Consider the following 11,991-nt stretch of genomic DNA (forward strand, 5'->3'; position numbering starts at 1 on the left):
ATTCGAGTTGCCCGGTTCTTTCGGGCCGCTTGGTTTTTTCGGACCGCTCGGTTCTATTCGGGTAGCTTGAAAAACTCAAGTTACTTGGTTTCTTTCGGGTAGCTTGAATCTTTCAAGCTACTCGGTTTACTCAAGTACTCGACTCGGCTCGTAACTTTGAGCCGAGTCCAACTCGGCTTGGAAGCCGCTTGAATATTCGGTCTTTGCGACAGCTCTACGCTTACCTCGTTCTATTCCGAAACGGACCACGTGCGAGTCAGTACGGTAAGCGCTTCCTCCTTTACCTCACGTTCTTGGATAGGGTATTTTGGATTAATCGAGTTACCTGGTGGCTGCCGAGCACCCCGTCGGTCGGATTAGCGTAATTAGTTCTAAATCGTAATTTCGTAGACCATCTAAACGAACGAGTAACATCTAGTCGCGAACACGTTGTAACGCGCGTGGTGTTTTGACCGCTGCTGGTTACCAAGTCCCGCCGAGAAGGTCGAGCCCTTCGCGACCGCGTCATGACTGTCCGAACATCGTTTCCAAAGTCACTTTTGTGCGAAATGCGATGGAATTTGGGCTATCGCGAACGAAGCGAACACGTGTTGACTAAAACGTAGTTCTCGTGTCGGTTACCGGTCGTCCCGGTAACCTTCGATAGCACGGCAGCTCGGCAACATACACCGAATTTTGTAGAATTGAAGAAACACAATGTTTTTTTATATTACTCCCCAAGTTGCATGGTGGGACGAATAAAATCGCACCATACTTTCATCATTTGCAAACAAATTTAATCATTAGTTTTTATTATAAAACACTTCAGTTGTTTATATAGAACTAATTTTTATATCAATTAACTTACCTCTACGATTTTTCACATAAAACCAGGAAAGAAATATTATCACAATAAACCTTCCGCTTACAACAATTGTTGAACCGGTATTAGCATGTTCAAAGTTGCCAACATAAGTGCATACATTTGTAACATTAGATGAATATATTATCAACTGCTTTACGTAAATAAGACGAAATATAAATCAATACACATGCAGCTATTGCAAACTTTCGAGGTGAGATTAAAAATGTCCCACCATGCATTACGGTCCATCAAAAAGGTGGGACACTTTTAATCCCACCGTGCCCCAAAGAGTTAACGAATGCTGTTTTAATTCGCCCCGTCTTGCCGTGGAGATGGCTTTCCTAGGCTTCCTTTCCTTACCGACGATCCACGCCTCTCTCCGCGATTCAGGTAGCTAGCCGCGGTAGACTTCGCGAAGTTCGGCTACTCACGCCGGTATCTCTTGATACCTAACGCCCGGGTTTTTCCGAAAAAGGCGTGAGAAGTCGAAAAACTGCAATTTTGCATGCTTCCCAATTCGGATCGCGAACCGAGTACCTTTACATCTACCAATCGCGGTTGCCCGCTAGGCGTCGCTGTTTGCTTCTTCATTTCATTATCCATAGCCCTTCTACAATATTTTTTCACTTCTAGTTCCCTGAATTACAGTTTTTTACGGTACTAGACAGCGTCTTTCGGCACCCCCCGTCTCCTTATCTCTTCTTCTCCTCTTTAGCTTCCTTATGACGTTCTTCCTTGAATTTTTCTTTGCTTATTTCCGCGTTAATTTCTCAATTTGTCAGGACCTTCGTTGGCGCTTACCATCCACTTCACGGTTCTCAACGCAACTCCCCAAAATTTAAATTCCGCGCCGGTGGCGCCATCAGTTCAGTTCAGTTCTTTTATTAAAGTGATCAGTTTATACAGATATCAAAACTATTTCACTAATACTTTCTCTAGTTGATTACATCACATTTTTGTTAACATTTTTTTTTTTACAGGTTGCTTTATATCCGAACATACTTTCTCGCTTCGATCTCATTCACTCCCTTCTTATGTTTCTCAAATATCGATCACAAAAAAGATTCCTCCAACCCTGTATATTTAAATGTTTATGCGGTGATCTGTATACTAGTCTGATATCGCTTATCTCCTGACCGCGGTCGTCGGAAATCGTGAAATTAATAAATTCGTATTTTTTTTCTACATACTTTTCTTCTATGATTCTAATTTCTAATTTCTAATTTCTTATAGACTATAAGTAAACCTTTCCCTGCTGCTATATATTGTCCTGATAATTTACTATTGTTCGTGTTCTCTGTTTTGTTGTGAAAGACTTTGTAGTTTTTTAAATCTTTCCCGTTGTAAGCTTTCATCCACGTCTCGCATACGCATAGGACATCGTATTCGCGTATAATTCACTGTAGCTCCGTGGTTTTATTGCTCACGGAATGTGCGTTCCAGGTCTCGATTTTTAAAAAATACGACACGTTTTGTGTTCCCTGTGCTATTTCATTACAGTCTTCTGTTTGGTCTCATCTCCTTTTAGTTTACTCCTTATTGTTTTTTGGAGGGAAGTCCTAGACTGAATCTATATTTATTAAGGAGTCCGTAGATTTAAATGTCTCTGAATCGGATTCCTCGATAATGTTCTGAGTAACTGAGTACTCCTCTGTTACCGATATTTCATTTTCCCTCGTTTGGCCATTACCGTGCGTTGTAACTTCTTCTTGTCTTCCTATTTTTAGTTCTGTTTCCATATTTTCGTTACCTTCCCCGGCCTCATCGAGCTTGGGTGTTTCGGTTGCAACTCGTATTGGTGGGGTGTGTTTGAAATCTTCTTTTAATTGAGAATCATTGAAAAAGGACTTCCTTTGTGGGATACAAAGATCTTTGTTATCCCTCTCCCTCATATGGCGGCTTGATATTGGGAAGCTCTGAGAGTACGTATTTCTTTGATACCTCTTTGGCTCCTCCTGATTTTTTCTCATGTAATTATGTTCTTCCTGTGTTTCATGGTTGATGTTGTGCGAGTTAGCTCTTGCTTCAAACTGTTTGGGAGATTCGCTGTGATTGTAATTTTGTTTGATATACGTGGTTCTTTTGTCCTTGTTTCCTTCTCTTATTGTTTTATTGTATGGTTTTTGGAATTTCCTTTTGGAGTTAAGTTGGTCAATTATAAAGTTCTTTCTATTATTTATTTTTATCCAATCTAGCAATTCCTCCCAATCTTTATCGTTATTATCAAAATTTCTGTTTTTGTTAAACTTGGACTTATTTAAAAGTTTATATGCTATTTCACTTTTGCCATTTCTTTCATCTCCCGTCAATTGGTTTATTTTAATCCTTTGTTTGATACCTGTGGTCTCTGTTGGACCTACTTCTTTAAGGACTTCGTATCTATTTTTTAGTTTCATCTGCTTGTGTTTTATTTCTGCTCCGCTGTCCCAATACGAGGTTCTAATTGGGCAGGGTCTGCTCTCCCATTTCTCAATATTTTTTACTTGGGTTTTAATATGTTGTAGTTTAGGAAAGTCATTGTCGTTTAGCCTGTTGTTGAAGTCTGGGGGGGGGGGGGGTTGGGTCTTCTCCTTTCTGTGATACCCAGTTCTAATTTAGCTATCTCCCTTGCTTCACTAACGAGATATTTTTATAGGCCATAAGCTTAGTAATATCTATCTCCAATTGTGCATAAATACATTTTCTATCCAATGAACCATGGTCTTCTTCACAGTTTACACACCTCTCAGGTTTGGTGCATTCTTCATGGTAGTCGTTACCGCATCTAAAACATTTTCTCCGTCCTCTCTTACAGTATTTTTTCACATGATCAAATCTCAAGCAACCATAGCACTGCTTGATATTCTTCACAAAAGGTCTTATTGTTAGATTAACGTAACCATCAAAAATGAGAATCTTGGTTGGTAGGCTACCTCCGTTGAATTTTACAAGGATCAAGTTGGAATTTCTGTATTCGAAGCCTTTATCTGTTTTTACCCTCTTTTTCAGCCTTTCTACCTCTTTCACATTTTGGCCGGGGACTATTTCTTCTAAAAGTTCCTTAGGTGAATAATCCCATTCATGTACCAGTCCCCATCTTTCTTCTGTACGGCGTGGGATTCTTACACTGTATCTTTTTTTGTCCATGTCTTCAAATGTTTCAAATATCTCTCTGCCGCCTCTAATGTGTGTTGGACCGGATTTCAGCGGTCCTTCTATTTATCATTTTTATAGATTCCACTAACTGGATCTTTGGTCGAATAAATCTGAAAATATTTATGTAATTGTTTCCTACATATTGTATCTCTATTAGCCCAACTTCTTTGTTCAATGAGTCAGGTTCCGTTGATATCGCTTTTTAACCGACTTCGAAAAGGAGGAGGTTACTCAATTCGACATGTATACTTTTTTTTTTTTTAAATGTTTGTTCACCGTTTACGCCGAGATGGCTTGACCAATCGAAATGAATCCTGTTGCATCTTGTAGAGCATGTTCCCCCGAGGATCCTGCTGTCAAGACTTTTGCGATTTGTCATTTTTGACCCGTATTTTTACCAAAGAACCTTGATTTTTAGGTATGCTTGCCGATTACGTCGAGATGGCTTGATGAATCGGAGTGAAACCTCTTGCATCTTGTCGAATATTTCTTCCAGTTGGTCGCGTAAAAGAAACATTTTGTGATTTGTCATTTTTTACCCGTTTTTTTTTTTTTTTTAACAGAAACATTTTGTCTTGCTTCTTACTCCGAGAGGGATGGACCAATCAGATTGAAACTCCTTGCATCTGGAAGAGCATTTGCCATTTGGTCCCATAGCAAAACATTTGTCCTTGTCTTATTTTTTACCACTTTATATCACTTTTTATCGCAAAAAGCGTACTATTTCACGTATGTTTAGCCTGAAACCGATGAAATCGATGAAACCCCTTACATTTTGCTGCCGGAGAAGTTTTCGCAATGATTACAGATGCAAAAATTTATGAATTTCTGTATTGTTTATAACTATTGTTATCGCAAAATTCCTATTATATGATGTAACTCGGTGAGGAAATTACCGAGCGCGATGGAACCTTCCGCCTTTCATGATAGATGAATTCGTGATGTTCCCATTTGCAAAAATTGATGGACACTTTCATTGTTTAAAACCATTGTTGGTGCAAACTTGCTATGCTCTGGTGTAGCTCAATAAGGAATTTACCAAACGCAATCAATCCTTTCCCATGTAGTTCCACATGTATTCTTGATAATCCCATTTGCAATTATACAGGGTGTCCAAAAAATGTTGGATCTCCTTGAATGGGGTGTTTCGGAGTGGGGGGTGATTTGAAACAATTTTTCCTTAGCGAAAATGTGCTATCGCAGGCGCTCCACCGGCATACTCGCGCTCTGATTGGTCGGGAGTTTCTGTTTCTGGAATATCTTCTTAACGAAGCCTCGAGCAACATTTTCGCTAAGGAAAAATTGTATCAACCCCCCCCCCCTCCCCCGCGGAACAAGTCTTTTCAAGGACCTCCAACGTTTTTGGGTCATCCTGTATATTGCTCATAACTGTTGTTATTGCATGAAACCTATTGGTTATACATTGCCACTAAAAAGAGTAAAATAAAATAATTTTTTGGAAAAAAATTTAACCGACTTCAAAAAAGGTACAGTGAAAAGTATGAAATAATTTCTAGTTAATTTATATGAATACGCACTAGCTCTAGATATAATTGCTTAAAAGTATGGGAAAATGCAGTGAAAAATGTGAAATAATTTCTATTTAAATTGCATTGTTATTCACCATCGTTTGATGAATTTGGTTAAATTATTGAATACATCATATTAAATGCAATGCACCTTTTTCGGAGGCGGCGCAGATGTCAAAATTTTTTAATTCCGGTTTGGGTTAGATTTGGTAGAGGCGGCAATATTGAGTGCTGTCAATGTATACATGTTTACTGTCTATGTGGAATTAATAGTTAATGTATATAGTATGTACACGGAAATATAGTGTGAGTAGTTTTGGGGCTTTTTTGGAGGGGAGTGGCGGCCATATTGATTACTGCTAATGTATAAACTCTCCACATGGAAATACTGTCTGAATAGGTTTAGGATAGTATTTGGTGGCGGCGGCGATATTGAATAGTGTTAATGAATATGATATCAAAGTGGATGTAATGATAGCAATAAATAAAGACCATATTTTTTGTTTCTCCGACAGAAAGTTAAACCAAGTTTAGTAATTTTTAATATACTTAATTCTAAATTTTGCACCGCCTTCGAAAAAGATGCATTGCATTTAATATGATGTAAAGAATTAAATAGAAATTATTTCACATTTTTCACTGCATTTTCCCATACTTTTAAGCAATTATATCTAGAGCTAGTGCATATTCATATACATTAACTAGAAATTATTTCATGCTTTTCACTGTACCTTTTTTGAAGTCGGTTAAATTTTTTTCCAAAAAATTATTTTATTCATTTTCTTTACCACTTGGCAGATTTTCTGGCTTGTTTTCGTCCGTTTCTAACCCTTCTTTTAATAGAATATTTTCCGTAATTCCTACCTGTTTTTTATAAACTTTTTTTTACTTCTCCCTTAAATTCTAATTCTTCCGTTAAGTTTACTCTCTTATCATTTTTTTTTACCCTTATTCGCGCCGAATCCATCTTTTCCGTAATTTACTATTTCTTCACTCGTGCCACAGTTACTTCTGGCCGTCGTTTCTTCTTCGCTTGTTGATTCTGATGTTAACGCCAGTAGGCGCTTGCGATTTTTGGCTAATCTTAGTTTCATTGTGATGGGCCTGAGTTCAGGCCTCTTCACATGGTCCTCTATTTTTTTATTTTCTGCTTTGAGTGAAATTCCTAGAATATCCTCCGTAGGGACATTCACCGCCACAATTTTTTTCCTCGCCTGGGGTTGCCTCTCTTCCATTTTCCCTTCTTGGTTGGATTTTTATACTCTCCGGCGGCAAGGCATGGTCCCGCCAGGGAGGTTATATGTGATTGCTAACACTTCATGAACTTGCTCCTTCCCAGTATTTCTTCAAACTATTAACCCTTTATTGTCCGTGGATCTTGTTCTCCTTCCTCGCGCACTCTTTACTCACTAATTGTGTTTTACACTCGAGAATTATTAATTTTGCATACACTTCTTATTGAGACCTGATCCAGGTATCGCCATTGTGGCGGTCTCCTGTAGCGACCAAGGTCGCACATAGTGTAAATAGCAAGCGCCATCTAGTTTTAGTTAGGTTAAGTATTTTTAGTCACTAGTTTAATTCTTTGTACATAGTAGTTGGTAAACCTTACGTTAGACGCGCCCCTGCGATGCTTAAAAAGGACGCGCTATCCCAGAAGCGAAAGAGTATTCATAAAGAGTAGATGCATACGTAAGCGCATAAATAAGAGTTTTTATTTATACCTGCGAATTTCCACAGAACTCTTCCTTATCCCTCGTGTGTAGTTTTGCTACACTCCATTTCATTTTATTTTCTTTATTATAGTGTTGTCTTGTCGGACAGTGTACACTCTTCCTGTGAAATACAATTTTGTTACATTCTTGCACTTACTTCAATGAACTTAAATAAACTTATTCTAACTATATTCTCATTTCTTCCATTTAATCTTTATTGTCTTTATTCTGACTTCATTATTCTAATTCCCCCTCCTTATACTGCCGCTAAGTTTAAATATTCTAGTTACTTTATATGTTTCGTATTTCTGACTTGACATCATTTCTGTATTCTATTTCGCTTCTCTTACTCTTCTTTTTTTTTTAATATACCGGGCATTTTGTCCTACTACTTGCTTTTTATCCTATTCCTTAATGGTTAATTAATTTTTTTTTTTACATTTTAAGGTGCGATTCTTCCAAGAAGGATTAAATGGCTTTGTATATTTTAAGTTTGTCCATTAATAACAAACCATATATTTTCGCCTGTTTCCTCGATTTCATTACCTATTTTGCCATACAGGTTCAATCTCTGTACATTGTAAAAGGATCATTCGAACAAGACATGTTCTATCGTCTCCTCTCCCTGACCGCATTCGCACTTTTTATCATCTACAATTCCTTTCCTACCTAAGGACTCTTTTAGATTGTAGTGGTTCGCCCTAATTCTCGAAATCGATCTTATCGCGTCTCTGCTCAAGATTTTCCTATATTTGTAAAACCACGGCTTGAATTTACTCTTTTTTTGAATTTCCCACAAATTTTCGAAATACAGTGTCTCCTTTTCTCTTCCTATTTCTTCTACTTTATTGGATAATTGATCCCAAATCATCTCTCTAATCTTTAATGACAAATCACAATATGGAACTATTCCTTCTATTTGGTATGCTATTTCTGTCTACTTTTTTACTGTTTCGTCTGCAGTCTCGTTGCCTGGAATTCCCACGTGAGCAGGAATCCACCTTAATATTATTTTCCTATTCTTTGTAGTATATATTAATTTGCAAATTCTATCTATTCAGTCATTATCTTTTCCCTTAGGCTTTACCTTGCAACCGTTTATAAAGTTTTCAATCGAAATTAAAACCGACATCGAATCTGACAATATCAATATATTTTCCTTCTCGGATTGAATCGCAACTTTCAGAGCGTTGAATATCGCGATCGCTTCCGTTGCGTAAATTGTTAAAGCGGTGTTGACCGATAAACCATTTTTTATATACTTGTTGTTTCTCTGCTCTACATACGACACCCCATTAGCCAAGCTGTTAGGGATTTTGGATCCGTCTGTGTATAGAATTATAGTGTTGCGTATCGCTACTTTTGATAGAGATAAATTAATTCCCATGTCACTCCTAGATGGCAGCGGAAAGCCGTTTGCCCGTTGTTATGGAATGTGAATAAGCTTTTGCGTTTGGCAATTCTGTTTGAAGTTAGTTTGGCGCCAACAATGATTTTCTTGAATTTACGGTATTTCGTTTTTTTTTTTTTGATTGCATTTTATTTAAAACAATTTGTTAATACTCACTCGCTTAGCGACCGTTAACTAGTATAGACGTCTATTGTAAAAGCTTGTATTTAAAGTAAAGAAATTCAACTTTTGTGTTAAATTAGTTATATTTAAACAGTTATAATAAAGTTCATATTACATTTCTTAAAGGTGCGCAGGAATCAGAACAGAACTCCGAGTTGACTTCAGCGACAGTTGCGGAAAAAGTAGGAAACTCCGAGACAAGGACAGAGAGGGCGATATAAAAGTTGTAGGAGAGACGAGGACAGAGCGATTAGGCTAGCATGTTTTTTTCCAGGATATTGAAGCAAAGAAGCAATATTTTCTAATAATTCTGGTTTTAATATATTCGTTACACTTTGACGGATACGACTCCAAGGCCTGATTTTGCAATTTCGGCTTTAAAACTTTATAAACAATAAATATACGTTTGCAATCTTCATTTTATATGGAGTTTCGTACTTTTTCCGCAACTGTCGCTGAAGTCAACTCGGAGTTCTGTTCTGATTCCTACGCACCCTTAATTTATCTTAAATTAACTTATTCCTGGCTAAGTCGCACGCACTTCTAATAATCTTGTCACGTGCGGCGTGAACGCCAGAAGAACCCTAAGTCCTTAAAAATAAAACCGCACGGACTCGCAACAATAATATTTTCCCTATACAAGTTGAACTTGTCCATAAAGACCAGGGGAGCCACCTTAACCGGAATGGCTCCCCTCTCTATTTCTCTTCCCAGATTCAACTTTACATTTACGTTGTCATTGGCTTCAGGGCCGACAAGCTACTGTATTTCGCGTTGAAGCCCGATTTAATACGGGCCCCCGAGTTTGGCGGCGCCAGTGTCGTTACTATCACATACAACATAATTAGTGAGCCACACACACAACAACATGGTTCTATATATGTGTATTTGTACCTGCTTTAAAATGAAACTGAATAAAAAGTAAAGGAAGGAAAAAAGGGCCTACTTTATGAAATTAAATTTATTATACATAGATGTAATAAAAATATACAGTACAATATACAATAAAAAATATATATAATAAAAATATAATAAAATATATAATAAAAATATACATACGCTATATTTAAAAAATATATATAATAAAAATACAATGAAATATACAATAAAATTACGGTAAAATGTACAATAAAAATATATAATCAAGAAATGCAATAAAATATGCAATAAAAATATATAATACAAAAATACAATATACAATAAAAATACGGAAAAATGTACAATAAAAATATATAATCAAGAAATGCAATAAAAAATGCAATAAAATATATAATAAAAAAAATACTTAATACCTTTATAGCATTTCCTGCTGGCTGCTTGGAATCAACCCCTTTGGACAGCACAATCTGTAATTGTAACGAAGAATTAATAGAAGCACCTTTTAAATGACACACATAATACTGAATACCTATCATAACTAAAAAAAGGAATGCAATAGAAGATAATATTATTGTAAGGTAATAGTGAGTTCCTTTGAACCAATAATTATGAAAAGAAACAAATTATACGAACAAATAACCTCTTGGAAAGTTAGCATCGATGGTGGTGGACAAGCCAATCAGGGCCCCCAAGCTCTACTCTTGTGACCATGAAGCCCGATTTAATTTAGTACACTAACCCTGGATGAACCAGGAGGCACATTATAGGCGCCGGAGTCTCTACTGGTATCAGGATCAATGAAGCCCTTCAGTCCCACGCTGTCCTGAAGTCCCACATTGTCCTGGCATCCAATGGTGACCACGGGTTGATCTATATTAACCAAATTATATAACATTGTATATACATTAAATATTGGAGGTCTTCTCATTTACATGTAGTGTATAAATGTTATGTATATGTATAGAGATCAAAAACTTACGTTCTTCTTCTTCTTCAATTTCTATCCCAGTTTCCTCCTGTGGCTTGACAGATGCAGTAGGTGCTAATTGATATTAATAGAATTTATTAAATATTTTCATTAAAAATTTGTTAAATATACTTTAAAAATTATTTACCGTTTTTTATCGTCCATGCCTTTAGTAAAATCGTTGAATTCCATCCAATCGTTCCAATCGTTGAATTATTGATCTCGTTCGATCGTGCGGTTAGCTTCGAAACAATTGAAAACGTTCGTATGTTTCAGTGACCAAATATGGATATATGGTGTGAGGTGGAGTTCAAATTTTGCCGGGTGCATACATCATAGAATAAACTTACACAGAATATGAACTTAATAGTAAGTAAAAGAGTGACACTGGCGCCGCCAAACCCTGGGGGCCCGAATTAAATCGGACTTCATGGTCACAAGAGTAGAGCTTGGGGGCTCTGATTGGCTTGTCCACCACCATCGATGCTAACTTTCCAAGAGGTTATTTGTTCGTATAATTTGTTTCTTTTCATAATTATTGGTTCAAAGGAACTCACTAAATGAAACATTTTCTCAGCTATATTTGGGTGTGTTTTTTTTGGTGTACCACACCTGGTTTAACACAGCTAAATTTGCCTATCTGTCAAAAACCTGTTTTTGAAAATCTATTGTGATGCTATTGTTACGCTATCACGTGAACTTAGCTTCATGGCATGTAGCGCCACAACGCGGAATAGCTTAAACACTACCGCATGTAGTGTATATTTATATGCAAATTAGGAGCGGAATTCAAATGGATTAACGCATTGAATCAACGAACCGCCACGTACGTTGTTAAAACATTCGACGTGGGTGATCAAGCGTGGGAAAGTCGAAAGTCAGGAGACAAAAGGGAACGTTCGCTGAAAATACTTGATAGATTCATTATAGGCCGTGTCGAATCGCCGTTTTCGTTGGAATGCATTTCTTTAGAATTCGAGTTAAGTTAGCTTTTGTTCCAACTCATAAGATCCTCATAAGATAAATTTCCTTAAGGATTGCTGTGTCTCGCTGGCGCGTTTTCTCTCTCTCTAGACCTCCGCGATTTCCCTTTTCACATGTAGCCCTGCACAAACATGGCCGCGCGACTCACACCTCCACCCGACTCGTGGGTGGATCCGAGATCGATGAAGATCACTGATAGAAGGAGTAGGGCGCAACCCCCGATTGGACTAGGACAACCCGAAGGGAGGATCGGGAATCTTCCGGAGAAGGGAGAGAAGCAGCAGATCAAGCGAAGATTTTTCCAGAGAGATCAATCGTAATCGAACCTATGGGAACAAACTACGAAACGATTTTTAAACCAAACG

General features: G+C 37.4%; 1 protein-coding gene across 3 annotated transcripts; it reads right to left on the bottom strand.

Moving 5' to 3' along the window:
- Window positions 1-809: 809 nt before the first annotated feature.
- LOC128891256 (uncharacterized) lies at window positions 810-11,572 on the bottom strand. 3 transcript variants are annotated; one of them, XR_008460780.1, is made up of 5 exons: window positions 10,791-11,572; window positions 10,655-10,717; window positions 10,089-10,545; window positions 6,455-7,344; window positions 810-4,605 (listed from the first exon to the last, which is right to left on the bottom strand). XR_008460780.1 is itself a non-coding variant. In XM_054150661.1 (2 exons), the coding sequence occupies exon 2, from the start codon at window positions 3,238-3,240 to the stop codon at window positions 2,404-2,406; it is 837 nt and encodes a 278-aa protein (XP_054006636.1). In that variant the 5' UTR covers window positions 3,241-4,605; window positions 4,876-5,166; the 3' UTR covers window positions 810-2,403. The 3 variants fall into 3 exon arrangements, 2 of the variants coding, with proteins under 2 accessions (XP_054006636.1, XP_054006635.1); XM_054150661.1 differs by lacking the exons at window positions 6,455-7,344; window positions 10,089-10,545; window positions 10,655-10,717; window positions 10,791-11,572 and adding an exon at window positions 4,876-5,166; XM_054150660.1 differs by lacking the exons at window positions 6,455-7,344; window positions 10,089-10,545; window positions 10,655-10,717; window positions 10,791-11,572 and adding an exon at window positions 4,876-5,166 and having other exon boundaries at window positions 810-4,719.
- Window positions 11,573-11,991: the final 419 nt, after the last annotated feature.

This window comes from Hylaeus anthracinus, unplaced genomic scaffold (assembly GCF_026225885.1).
Source record: "Hylaeus anthracinus isolate JK02 unplaced genomic scaffold, UHH_iyHylAnth1.0_haploid 12001, whole genome shotgun sequence".
In the NCBI taxonomy this organism is placed as follows: domain Eukaryota; kingdom Metazoa; phylum Arthropoda; class Insecta; order Hymenoptera; family Colletidae; genus Hylaeus; species Hylaeus anthracinus.